The sequence below is a fragment of the Paralichthys olivaceus genome, chromosome 5, assembly GCF_024713975.1.
Source record: "Paralichthys olivaceus isolate ysfri-2021 chromosome 5, ASM2471397v2, whole genome shotgun sequence".
Taxonomy (NCBI): domain Eukaryota; kingdom Metazoa; phylum Chordata; class Actinopteri; order Pleuronectiformes; family Paralichthyidae; genus Paralichthys; species Paralichthys olivaceus.
Window position 1 is genome coordinate 19,324,322 of NC_091097.1, and position 12,523 is coordinate 19,336,844.

General features: G+C 42.9%; 3 protein-coding genes across 5 annotated transcripts; all 3 read left to right on the plus strand.

Annotated features, from left to right (window-relative positions):
• The first annotated feature begins 60 nt into the window (after positions 1–60).
• mgp (matrix Gla protein) lies at positions 61–2,813 on the plus strand. 3 transcript variants are annotated; one of them, XM_020106279.2, is made up of 5 exons: positions 61–179; positions 1,398–1,482; positions 1,608–1,637; positions 1,828–1,930; positions 2,252–2,813. In XM_020106279.2, exons 2-5 carry the CDS (start codon positions 1,422–1,424, stop codon positions 2,406–2,408), a joined length of 351 nt encoding a protein of 116 aa, XP_019961838.2. In that variant the 5' UTR covers positions 61–179; positions 1,398–1,421; the 3' UTR covers positions 2,409–2,813. The 3 variants fall into 3 exon arrangements, with proteins under 3 accessions (XP_019961838.2, XP_069381331.1, XP_019961839.2); XM_069525230.1 differs by having other exon boundaries at positions 2,258–2,813; XM_020106280.2 differs by having other exon boundaries at positions 111–179; positions 1,395–1,482.
• Positions 2,814–5,432: 2,619 nt separating this feature from the next.
• Positions 5,433–6,997, plus strand: bglap (bone gamma-carboxyglutamate (gla) protein). Its single transcript, XM_020106282.2, has 4 exons — positions 5,433–5,588; positions 5,719–5,757; positions 6,514–6,598; positions 6,669–6,997. Exons 1-4 carry the CDS (start codon positions 5,531–5,533, stop codon positions 6,769–6,771), a joined length of 285 nt encoding a protein of 94 aa, XP_019961841.1. The 5' UTR covers positions 5,433–5,530; the 3' UTR covers positions 6,772–6,997.
• Positions 6,998–9,293: 2,296 nt separating this feature from the next.
• On the plus strand, positions 9,294–11,019 carry LOC109641744 (pleckstrin homology domain-containing family F member 1-like). Its single transcript, XM_020106283.2, has 2 exons — positions 9,294–9,555; positions 9,696–11,019. The coding sequence occupies exons 1-2, from the start codon at positions 9,312–9,314 to the stop codon at positions 10,283–10,285; spliced, it is 834 nt and encodes a 277-aa protein (XP_019961842.2). The 5' UTR covers positions 9,294–9,311; the 3' UTR covers positions 10,286–11,019.
• The last annotated feature ends 1,504 nt before the right edge of the window (positions 11,020–12,523 follow it).

A 12,523-nucleotide genomic window follows, 5' to 3' on the forward strand; every position in this document is an offset into this window, starting at 1 on the left:
AAGGAGAGGGGAGGAGAGAGGGCGAGGGCTAAAGGGGAGGTGGGGGGGGGGGGGGAGTCGGTGGGTTAGAACATGAAGGGGTGGGGGGAAATGAGGTGAGTATAAAAGCCCTGCTCTCAGGAATTAGAAATTATTCCTCGGGAGAGATATTTCCAAGGCTTGCATAATTATCTTTCACGGTAAGTGCACGAAAGCAAATTAACTTCTGAAGTCAGCTGCAGGTGAGGAGCAGAGAAGAAGTTTTTGCCGTCGCTGCTCATTTTCTTCGTGAGGTCAGGATGCATGTTGAAAAATGTTTTTGGTAGAATGCTTCGTGGGGCAATGTTCTGCAGAGACTGCTTAGTATGTAGCCTCGGTTTGGCTCCGTGCACGAGCGTCATTCCAGACTTTTTCCAGTGAGGTTGGCACATTCTGCAGGGAGGAACGCTGGGAACCCACCAGGACCCCAAATACTCTGAGGGCATCAAAACTCTGTTGTCAGCACCTCTTTCTCTCTCTCTCTCTCTCTCTCTCTCACACACACACCCTTGAAAGATTGTGTTTCTTTCTGAACTCCCCTGACTTTGCTATGTCTGTGCCCACTGGTTCCACTTGAAGCCAAGACATGCCAGAGGGCCCGAGGTAGATGTTGTGAGTGCGTGTGCGAGCACGTGTCACGGATTTGTGTGCGCGTGTGCTCATGTGTCATGAATGCAACTATTGATGGTGGAAAAAAAAAAAAAAAGGAGTACCGTCCAAATCCCACAAACAGAAGATGGGGATGAAAGCTTTCATGCACTGCAGGCATGTGAGAACAGAGTGTGTGTGTTTGAAACATCTGGCGTTTGCTGTTTGTACAGGTGTCACACACCTTACTGTAAATCATACATGTGCAGTACGAGTGTCAGTCAGACCTGCGTCTTCATCATTACAGCTAATCTCCCTGCGTTAGACGTGAGAGCTCAGATCAGTCGGCAGCGTCTCAGTGATTCTCCTTTCACTCTTCTCTTCAAACTGAGGTTCCAGCTGCTGAACGTGTGTTTGGAGAAAACACAGACACGACCTCTGGACGCTTGTTTCCTGTCTCCTCTCATGAATATGATCTTTGGTTTGTCCACACGGATGAATTCTGCAGCCGCATGTGAACATGTACAGGACAGCATGTCTCCGGCTGCATGCGCAAAACCACAAGCACAGATATAGAGACTTTCAGCCACCGTCTATCTCTGCTTGTGGTTTCTCGTCCCCTGTTTACCCACAGAATCTGAGGCGTCTGAGCCACTTTCTCTCCCCCTCTCCCCCTCCCCTAGATCCTTTTAACTCTTTTTTCTCCCTCTTTTCCTGATGCTTATTTCTGGTGCTGACAGGTCTCACTGAAACACCTCTCTCCTCTTCTCTCCTCTCCTCTCCTCCAGCAGACAGGAGGACAAACAAGCCCCAGGATGAGGAGCCTCCTTCAGTTTCTGGCACTCTGTGCAGTGGCGTCTGTGTGCGTCTGCTACGGTACAGCTTCACATCCTCGCTCGGCTGTCGCTCAGCAGCCATTTTTCATTCATAACAGCTAATATGTCAGAGTTAGACGGTGATTCATCATCTATGCTTAACCCGATTCCATGTTTTTCCCATAGAATCTCATGAAAGCACAGAATCCATCGAAGGTGATTAAATCTCTCGTTCATGGAAAAACATGCATGCACTTCTAACAATCAGCCTGCTCCACAGTTTAATACCCTTCACTCACACACCCTCGTCCTCCACTTTACGTCTGACCCAGATCAGTTGCATGAGGGGCACGACTCACACAACTCGACGAGGAAAGTTGTCTAGTAAAGTTTTTTGTGGTTCCAGATTTGTTTGTGCCTCCGAGCCGAGCCAACTCCTTCATCTCACCAGACAGGAGCAACGCACTCAACCTGCCCAGAGGCAGCCAGTTCAATTACAACCTCATGAGGTAAAACACGCGACCACAGACATGCACAACGAGGCATAAAAATCACTTCCTGTATCAGATGCGAATGGAAAACCACAGTGCAGCAGGCGAGAAAAGCCACACGATTTTGTAAACCGTTGAGACAAAGCTTAATTAGAGCCTTAAACGTTCCCACATGCTGGAAACAAACACAGGGAGCCTGAAGCTGGAGGTTAAAGCTCGACTGGATTCAGTTTGTGATATCAAACAAAACTCGAGCCACTGTCTGTTTCTCACCATTCCTCCCTTTAACCGTCTCCGCCTGACATTCCACACTGTCACCCTCCCCTGCTTCCTGTGCAGGAAGGTGAAGTCTCCTGCGGAGCGGCGTGCAGAGACCTGCGAGGACTACTCGCCCTGTCGCTTCTACGCCTATCGCCACGGCTCTCAGCTGGCCTACCAGAGATACTTCGCCTCCGGGACTCAACCCCAGAGACCGGCTGCGACTCGTCGATACTAAACTCCAAGTATCGGTCTGACGAGTGCAGCGTTGTCAACATCATCATCCGGATATCAACGTATCACTACTTTTATATAATGTGTGTAGTGTTTGCGGCCTCCTCTGGAAAAAAAAAAACACATTTTATAAACACTGAGGTATCCGTCTCTTGACAACCCGTCATTATACCCGTGTAGAAATTCACGGCCCATCTCTTGTGTAATCTCAGGATAACTTTAATCCCATATTATCACACCTTCCCAGCATTTATGTGCTTTACATGATGTCTGCTTGAAGTGCTCCAAGTGTTTTGCTCACTATCCACTAACCATTTCTTACATTATCTGCCTACTCATCCAGGCCAGCACTGCTGTCAGTGATTATTCCCATTGCTTTGGAAATAAATACATGAAATAAAAATCGAAATCCTGTTTGTGCCGTTTCTTTGCCACAAAGTTGTGTGAGAACATTCGGGTTTTGGTGCCAGTGTTTGAAATGAGTGGCAGATGTTAGAAACGATAGCGTCAGTCCCTCGTCTGTGGCTGCTCAGACGAGACGGATAATCTCAAGAGACGAGCCGAGAGCAGGGCTGGAGATGTAGATGTTACGCAAAGGTATTTTTCCTTTTTGTTTTCCAAAAGGAGATTAACAGAATGGTATGTGAGGGTTGTAGAGAATTGATTTAGCAACAAGTTGATGCTTGTTCTCCCAAAAAACACATAATCAGCAAAATCTACTGGAAATTTCAAACATTTAAAAACACTAAAGCATCAATGCACAAGCAGCATTTTGTGGTTGTAGCTTGTGGAAAGTAAGTTTTCTTTTCACGCAGCGAGGCAGCGGTGGAAGAAGGACACAGAATGAGTTAGAAATCCTACTTTTAAGTTCTTGCTGTGCAGTAAAATGTCACCTGAGTGATTTATCAAATATGATTTTATTAGATCGTCAATGTAAATTAATGCTTTAACTCCTATTTGAAGCTAGGCAGCCGATATAGTCTGGTGGTTCACAGCTTAAGGGATGGACCCCTCAGAGGGTTCCAAGATAAACCTGAGGAGCAGGAGATGATTCATGTGAGAAGAATGAGAATAAACAAAGTTCTGCTGCAGAGATTTGTGTGATGATAATATTTTATCACTAATGCGGTCACAGTTTTAACAGTTATTAAATGAAAACACTGGAGAAGTTTACAGAGGATATGTAAAATATCATCCTCTTAAATGCAGTGGCCTGTGTATTAGGGGGCGTAACATATCAAATTTAATTCAAAGTATGAAACGACTCTGCAGCACAGTGCAAGTGTAAGTTTATAGAGTTATTGCAGCAGTTGGCATGTTGTGGGGTCGAACAAGGACACAAACCGCCGTGTCGTCCAGATCTGATGTCTGCAGTCACAGAAACAAAGACAGGTCCCTGTAGATGTCAGCGCGGCTCAGACCTCGAAAGTCATATCACATGTTGATTTTTTTGGCCACAAATGTGTGTAATTAAAGTCGTCCTGAGGTTGAATCCTTGAAGTTTCTCACTGGGACGAGACAAAGCTCCGATGTCGACCCAGACGGTGAAATTACAGCTCATGTAAAACAGCCCAGAGTCTAAATAGGACGAGCAAGAAAGAGAGAAATCTACAGAAGACGAAACTCATCGTAAAATAATCGTCTCTTCAAAGCACCGGGGAACTGTAGCAACGTGTCGAATATGGCGATGATGCGTCTCCAACTCGTTTCAGCGCGACATTAACGATGATTGTGTCAATAAAATACTGAATAATTATATGTTTTAAAAACACTTCTCATGTGGAACATTGTGTCTTAATCCAAATTGAACGTTTCACTCACTGTTTGAGGCCTCGTTGGCAAACCAGCCACTTGTTATGGTAAAAATATCTTCCCACATTTCCAATTACCCTCCTACAAATCTTCAAACACCCCGGGTTCGTTTCTAAATGCGCCTCCTTTCTGCAGGAAATCACTGCGGCTCGTAATAAAAGAGAAAACCCTCGGACTGAGATCATGTCACATGATGTGGAACGGTGGGTTCTCTCTGCCTCGTCGACTCGGGGACGCAGATGTACGGACGTTTGGGCGCTCGGGAAAACGGTGACCTCTCCAGGCTGCCAGCTGGAGGCGCATCCGAGAAATGTCATCACACGTTTTATTATCATTTCATTTAGCAGGTTTGTGTGTGTGTGTGTGTGTGTGTGTGTGTGTGTGTGTGTGTGTGTGTGTGTGTGTGTGTGTGTGTGTGTCCAGGTATTATTCATATGTGGTCAGGACCTCAATCAGTTTTATACAATAACATTTCTTGTCGTCCTTATGTGGACAAAAAGTCCCCATAACAATTTTATGGTGAAGACATGTTTTAAGGTTAAGCTAAAGTCAGGTTAAGATTATGGTAAAGTCAGGTTAAGGTAAGGGTTAATTCAGGTTAAAATTAGATTAAAGTCTGGTTAAGATTAGTATACAGTCAGGTTTAGTTTATGGTAAAGTCAGGTTAAGTTTATGGTAAAGTCAGGTTAAGATTAGGTTAAAGTCGGGTTAAGATTAGATTAAAGTCAGGTTTAGATTAGGTTAAAGTCAGGTTAAATTTATGGTAAAGTCAGGTTAAGATTAGATTAAAGTCTGGTTAAGATTAGTTTACAGTCAGGTTTAGTTTATGGTAAAATCAGGTTAAGATTAGGTTAAAGTCGGGTTAAGATTAGATTAAAGTCAGGTTTAGTTTATGGTAAAGTCAGGTTAAGATTAGGTTAAAGTCAGGTTTAGTTTATGGTAAAGTCAGGTTAAGATAAGGATTATGATCAGACAAGTCGTAACTGTGGTTACAGTTCTAGATTCTACAGTAAATCAAAGTCAGCCACTGTAACGTCCTCTGAAGTCATGGAGACAAGACTGTGTGTGTGTGTGTGTGTGTGTGTGTGTGTGTGTGTGTGTGTGTGTGTGTGTGTGTGTGTGTGTGTGCGTGCGTGTGTGGGTGTGTGACACATGATTCCCTGACCAATCACATGTCCAGTGAGGGCCGCATCTATAAACCCAGAGTGAATCTATGTATATATGTGTGAGAAAAAGAAGGAGAGAAGAAGAAGAAGAAGAAGTTCTCTGGTCTCTGACTCACTGTTTGTTTGTGTGAAGAAGAGAAGGTGAAAGATGAAGACTCTGCTCCTCCTGGTTCTCTGCTCCCTGGCTGTCGTCTGCCTGGCCACAGGTACGAGCTGCACACAGCACCGCACAGTTTTATCTTTCTTTACTCGAGTGAGCTGAAGTGAAACAAGTGACACGTCTTCAGATATTATTCATCAAATATACAATCATTTGGATTATTCATGTTTGAACAGATGCGGCGCAGCCGGTTGCTGACAACCCTGCTCAGGACGGTAAGATCCCATTTCAGTGATTTTCCATATTTATTCTACAATTTATGAAATCACTAATTGTGTGAGATCATCTTTAGTTTAAATGCTGCAGCTCGTAGCCTTCGATCCTCAGGTGGGACTTGTCGTTCACCTTCAGACTTGAGTTGAGGCTCTGAAGGTGACTTTCACCATCGGGGCCCCTCGGCTTTGGACCGACCAGAAGAGATGAGGCTCAGATTCTCTTTAATCCCATTTTTGTGAAGATGTCTTTTTATATTTCTAACATTTTACTGCTTTTTATTCGTATTTATTGGCTTTTCTGTAATTCCGTCCTCTCTTTATTTATTCATGTTTTTTATCAGTGTAATTGGCAAAAATCCTCTGCAATCTGCCTGTAAACCCTGATTTTAAAGTTAAGCAAATACAATTTTAAGTTTTTAAAGTTCCACAGTTAAGCTGAAAAACATTCAAATTACTTTTCAGTTGCATCTCATATCAAATAAAAATTATACCTTGATAGTTTGTTTGATATTTGTTTTATATACATTCCTAATTCGTTTTTCCCATTTGTTAAATCTCTCATAATTTAAATTAATACATTTATCTGCAGCTTGTTACTCCACAGAACTGTTCCTGATTCCTGCCGAGTTTGTATTTACATCCTCCAGATGCGTTTGAGTTTTCTGAACAGACACAGACTGATGGAGTGATCCCTCTGTGTTTGTATTTCTCTCTCTCTCTTTCTGTCTTATTCCTGTATTTCTGCCTGAGGTGCAGGTTTGTTTGTGGAGCGGGAGCAGGCGTCCTCAGTGGTGAGACAGAAGAGAGCTCCTGGAGAGTACACACTCTCCCAGCTGGAGAGGTATTAAACTCCGACATGTTGTTTTTTTAATCAAACACGTCACGTCCTAATCGTTCCTCTCTCGTCGCAGCCTGAGAGAAGTGTGCGAGGCCAACCTGGCCTGTGAGGACATGATGGACACCAGTGGAATCATCGCCGCCTACACCGCCTACTATGGACCAATCCCCTACTAGGCACCGGAACCGTCGCTCATCACAACCTTCTTTACTTTGCGTTCTCACCTTTGAGCTTAAATTTGTATTTGCACTTTCTAAAGTAAAACATTTTCCAAAGCGAAGTTGAAGTTGTACCACACGTTTGAAAGATAGAGTCGGCATGTGAGGATTTTTTTCCATCGTCCTCCGTCATCTCAGACTGTAGAGCAGTGTGATGTGATTGAATAAAGATAAATAAAAGCTGTGTGAGATCTTTCATTAGGCCTCAACCTGAGATGCTGAATGAGTGACCTCAACGAGGTTTGTCCTCTGAGATTCACTTGTTCACGACGTCCTGAAAGCATTTTTCTTGCAACTTCAATATGAAGCTTAACTTTCACTGTCACATTTCTCTGAGCTGCAAACTAAAGTGTTAAATTATTACAATTCACATAGAAAATATACTTTAAGATTCATATTTTATTGCTGTTGAAATATAATTATTTATGCAGACGATCGGATAATTAGAGAAAATGAATAATAATCTAAATAATCCATATAACAAAAGACAAACAGACCTCCAAACTAAACATATACAGCTAATCTCCAAACACTCATATATGCATATATTTCTCATTTCTTTTACTTTGACTGTATAATCTGTACTAATGTAACCCAAGGGTTCTCAAAGTGAGGTCCGGGGACCAACGAGGGTCCTTGAGGGGTTAAAAAAAGGGACTCACTATACTTTTATCCATAAGTAGCACACTGGCAAAAACTGATGATTGGATTTCATACACTTCCTGTCACATAAAGTCTGAAAGCTAAACTCCCGTCGGACGGGTCAGGTGAGGGTTTGTGTTTGAGAATCCACTGATTTAACGCATCAGTGCAAACTTTATTCATTTGTTCCCTCAGCAAACCGCATTTAATCGTGTTGTGTGTCATGAGGAGAGCAACTTTGTCAGGTTGAGGGAAAGCCCCTGCAGTCTGCGAAAAACACTCACACAAAAGTATTGTGTGATGAAAGTCGTCCCCTCGTGCACGGTGCAGCTCCAGACCAGAGGAACTACAGACGCCCCAGGCATGTGTTGCTTTCAGCGCTGCCTTCTGCAGAGGGCACGTCTGCTTTGTTGATTGTGGCTCTGTGCCATTGTGGTTTTGATTTACGAGCATCCAGTCCGACACGCCTCCACAACAAACTCTGTCAAAGATGTCTTTGTTGTCCGTTATTACAACTTCAGTCAGATCAACACAAGCTGAGCCAGGTGAGCCAGTGGGCGCGCCACATACCGAGGCTCGAGCCCTCCTGCAGTGGCCGCGGGTTCGATTCCAACCCAACTCTTTGCTGCATGTCTTCCCCCACTCTCCCTCCAGGTGTCAGGCAGACATTGTCCTGTGATGACGACACTGTGCAGAGAGGCGGCCACACGAAGCCCGATGACTCCTGGGATAGTTTGGCCTTAGAAGGATGTCCCTGCCGGAGCCTGTGTTGCTCGGGGACGCAATCGGTTTTCAAATCCAGCCTGAAATAAAAGGAGATGACCCCTGAACTGGAGCACAGCTGCTGTCACGAACAAGAAATTAGATTTCTATCATTTTATCTTCAACGTCTTTAAAGTTAAATTCGATCACTCTGACCTCCAGTCCAGTCCTGTGGGAAATATGTTGTTTGGAAAGTTCTCACAGAAAAATCCCCTTTTAGTTTTATAAATATTACATCATTACATACTATTACATAATCCATTTCCTTATCAGGGAGAATGGAACAGACCAAACCTGTTTAGTTCCTGTTCACTACAGGACAATCGGAGCCAATGTTAAACAGAAGGTAAATATATCGAGTTGGCAGCGTGACGCAGTTTGAGGAAAGTTTTTGTCTCTCATGCAAACTGTGGACTGAGCTTATGATTCACATGGAACTTCCTGCAGTCAACAAGACCTCAGTTCTGTGTTGAGTTAGATTCTATGTTTTAACACCTTGATGCCTGAGTCAAATATTAACTTCACTGTTCAAAAGCACAGGAGCAAAACATTTTGTGAGTTAAGTTTCCAAAGATGTGTTTAATATTGTTTTACACATTTTATTTAATATTCAACATACCACGCAATGATAAATACATTTCATCATCATCACTTTCATCATCATCATCATCATTTATTGAAGTACTCGTAATGAAAGTAATCCATTACAATAGTAAGTGTAGCTTTGGAAAAATATAAAAGCAGAACTCTAAAGCTGACATTGATCAAAGAGTAGCTCATTTTAATTTAATTTTAATTTATTTTTAATGACTGTATCTGGGTTTTAACTTATAATTAACCATCAAATAAACCTGGAATCTAAATTACGCAATAATCAAGCATAGAATTATATAAGATGTAGATATCAAAGTTTTTTTTTACATTCTAAAAATATAAATAAACATCTAAATTTAGCTGCTGCCGCCACGCTTCCCTTTTATTTCTTGTTTAACATGTTTGTCTTCAATCTAACCCGGGACTTTCCTGCTGCGTCACCAGCAACATGTATAAATCCTCCTCCTGCTGCTCTGTGCACTTCATTCACGCAATCCACAATGGAACAGATAACATTCATGACGGAGAACCACGAGCGTATCCAAGCCTTGGAGAATTCATTCGGTCCCTCGGGGAGACCCCTGTGCAAACCAGGTCGGGTTCTGGTGGCAGAGGGCCACCTGTTGAAGCAGGGCCGACAGAGGCCTGAGATGAAAGCCTTCTTTCTCTTCAATGACATCCTGGTGTACGGCAGCGTGATCCTGAGCGGCCGCTGGCACAAAAACCAGAAAATCGTTCCCCTCGGTGAGTTTAAAGACGAGGCTGCTCAGTTTTAAAGGCTTGATGCGGTTGTGTTTTATTAACTCAGGGGTTAGGGGTTTGCCAAAGTCTACGAATTCCTTTTTTGCATTGTTAACAGTGTGATGTCTTCATTGTGATTTCAGAGGACCTCCTGCAGGAGGACATGGAGGACGGTGTGGGTTTAAGAAACCAATGGTTGATCCGCACACCACGTAAGTCCTTTTTCGTGTCGGCCACTTCATACAAGGAGAAGCGGATCTGGTTCGACCTCACTGAAGAGTGTCGTGCCAACCTGCTGCGGGGCGGCAGGTGCCAGCCTGGCTCCAGCTTCGCCGTCTCTTGGATCCCAAACCAGGCCGCCTACAAATGCATGCGCTGCTTCACCAATTTCACTGCAACCAACCGCCGACACCACTGCAGACAGTGTGGCTTCCTGGTCTGCAACTCGTGCTCCAGGACGCGAGCGGTGATCGGCCACATCCACCCCACGAAGAAGCTGAGGGTCTGCAGGCTTTGTCACAAGAGGAACACAGAAGAAGAGACATCTGGTGGGAGTGAAAACAGCCCAGGAAAAAACGCCCCAGAGGAAGACTCTGTGGCATCATCCAGTGGTGAGGAAGATGAGATGATGCAGAGCTACTTCCACAGCCGCTGGTTCCCACAAGGGAAGGTGGGGACAGATCGATGCTGCTCCCCCAAACAAAACACAATCACACCGGGACTACTTCACTAATACATGTGTGCACCATGAGCATCACATTCAAAACAAGGGACTTTTGAATGGACTATGGATTTATTTAATACAAACACATGAAACCCTTCCCTCCAGACACGTTTAAAAAACATGTCTCCTCTTTAAACACAGACAACTGGTTTGCATTGACATACAGCTACTGAAGATTTCTTTTGTTGCACGGTTTCCATCGTGGACAACCCCGACCCCCCTCTCCACCACATCCTCCAGGCTCAGAGGAGCACATTCTCAGATTCAGGAAGTCATTCCTGCCATCCGCCATCAGGTTTTATAAAAACTCCCTGTAACAGCTGTAACAACTGACTGTTTAACTAAACTACACAAGTCTCCAATTCCCATCTGCATTGTAAATCTAATTTATTTGCTGCTATTTATAATGACTGGTATCCAGTATCAGTAGATGTTATTCTTACAGATTGTATATAGCGGTTAGTCTCTTTTGCACATCACTGTTTCACTTACTACTTGCACTGTTTTATCACTTTATCACTGCATCACTTATGTTTTTATGTTCTTATGATTCTTGATTACTGAAAGATTCAACCAGTCTCCTCTGTTTTAACTTTGCCTCAATTGAGCTCTGTCTGAACAACTCAGTCACTTTCCTACACGTATGCTCTTCTGTGTAAAAGAATTGTACTTATTTCACATGTCTGTACTGCTGGAACACAAGAATTTCCCCTCGGGGATGAATAAAGTATATCTATCTACGATCTATTAAGTAAAGTGATTTCCTCGACATGCATTGATCTGTGAAGGTTAATCAATCATGTGGCAAACCATGATATAAGTCAATGCAACAGATCGAGGTCTTCCTCAGTGTGTTCCTGAAGTAAAATACATTAAAGCAAAGGTTTTCACACGCACACTCCGTCACACTCCATTTCAATCACGGGCGAGGCATTTGTATAAACAGTCAGAGTAATTGTTGCACATTTTACAGTAAACAGTCATACCTGGGTGACTTCTCGTCATGAGGAACAAGGAAATGTCAGCTATTTTCTTTCGAAAGACATTGAACTGCAGTGACCATCTCCAGTCTCTCCAAAAGTGTAAAAGCTTCTTGCTTCTTTTTCTCCAGCTTCACATCATTTATTAAAACACACCAAATGTAAAAACAGCAACTTTAGGTCATAGCTCATCTTGTATTATTTCAAGCATTCTAATTTAGACTTAACCTATAAAATCAGAATCAGAATCCTTTATTGTCATTGTTTAACATTGTCACCAACATTCAACATTGAAAATTCTTTTTGCAGCTTTTCTTGTTTCAGCAGCGATCGAAAGATTTTAGAAATCAGACATAATCAAGAAGTAAATAAGTAAAATATAAAAACCCAGCTAAAAGATAAACATATCAAAGTGTGACAGTGCAGTAACAGTATAATAATAATGTACAGTGTACAGTAGGACAGTCAGTCTGACTGTCCACCTGAGTAGTAGTGCAAAAGTATTGATTTTGTGCAAGAATTACAGTTCCAGAATGATAAATAAAAGATTCGAGATAAAGATAAAATCCACACTGGGCTGACGCTGTAGGCCAATGAGGGGGAGACAGGTTCTCAGACATGAAACCAACCCGATGGAGCAGATACACACAGAGATAACTTCACATTGCAAATCTCACACAACATTAAAGTTGACTGTAAAAATGGCGACATCTGCTGATCATAAAATGAAGTTGCACGTAATATTATGCAGAAGGATTTAATGACGGACACGATGAGCCTGAATAAAAGTAAATATTCTGTTATGCAACGGATTGATCATGAAGTGAGGCCTCGTCTGCGGTGGTAGAGGGATGAAACTATAATCCAGTCATTGTAGATATTTGCAGTATTTTGTTATATTCTACAGTAAGAGATGATGAGTGTGAACATGACGGATGTGGACAGACAGTCTCAGAGTGTCTTTCAAAGTGAGTCAATTGTGCAAAGTTTGTTTTTGATTAAGATTATTTAAACGAACTGCTCTGGATCTTGTAAACATGGTGTGTCAGGTGTGTTTGTCTCCCTCTCGTCACCTTCTCTTGCACAGACACCGGAACAGACAACCCGAAGTCCTCACAGAAATAACAGTACATTATATTTCACGCTGCAAACTCTCCTGAAAACTTTTATTTTTGACTTCTGTCAGTTTCCATCCTCTCTTCTCATCTGATGCAGTAGTTACTCACTGTCGACACTAGGGGGGGGGGGGCGCAATTTGTAGCCTAAC

Bases quoted from the DNA above. Each gene is read 5' to 3' on its own strand.
- mgp (XM_020106279.2), top strand. From the start codon at position 1,422: ATGAGGAGCCTCCTTCAGTTTCTGGCACTCTGTGCAGTGGCGTCTGTG. The intron at 1,638-1,827 runs GTGATTAAATCT...TTGTGGTTCCAG, and splicing joins AAGCACAGAATCCATCGAAG to ATTTGTTTGTGCCTCCGAGC. The intron at 1,931-2,251 runs GTAAAACACGCG...CTTCCTGTGCAG, and splicing joins TTCAATTACAACCTCATGAG to GAAGGTGAAGTCTCCTGCGG.
- bglap (XM_020106282.2), top strand. From the start codon at position 5,531: ATGAAGACTCTGCTCCTCCTGGTTCTCTGCTCCCTGGCTGTCGTCTGC. The intron at 5,589-5,718 runs GTACGAGCTGCA...ATGTTTGAACAG, and splicing joins TGTCGTCTGCCTGGCCACAG to ATGCGGCGCAGCCGGTTGCT. The intron at 6,599-6,668 runs GTATTAAACTCC...CTCTCGTCGCAG, and splicing joins ACACTCTCCCAGCTGGAGAG to CCTGAGAGAAGTGTGCGAGG.
- LOC109641744 (XM_020106283.2), top strand. From the start codon at position 9,312: ATGGAACAGATAACATTCATGACGGAGAACCACGAGCGTATCCAAGCC. The intron at 9,556-9,695 runs GTGAGTTTAAAG...TTGTGATTTCAG, and splicing joins CCAGAAAATCGTTCCCCTCG to AGGACCTCCTGCAGGAGGAC.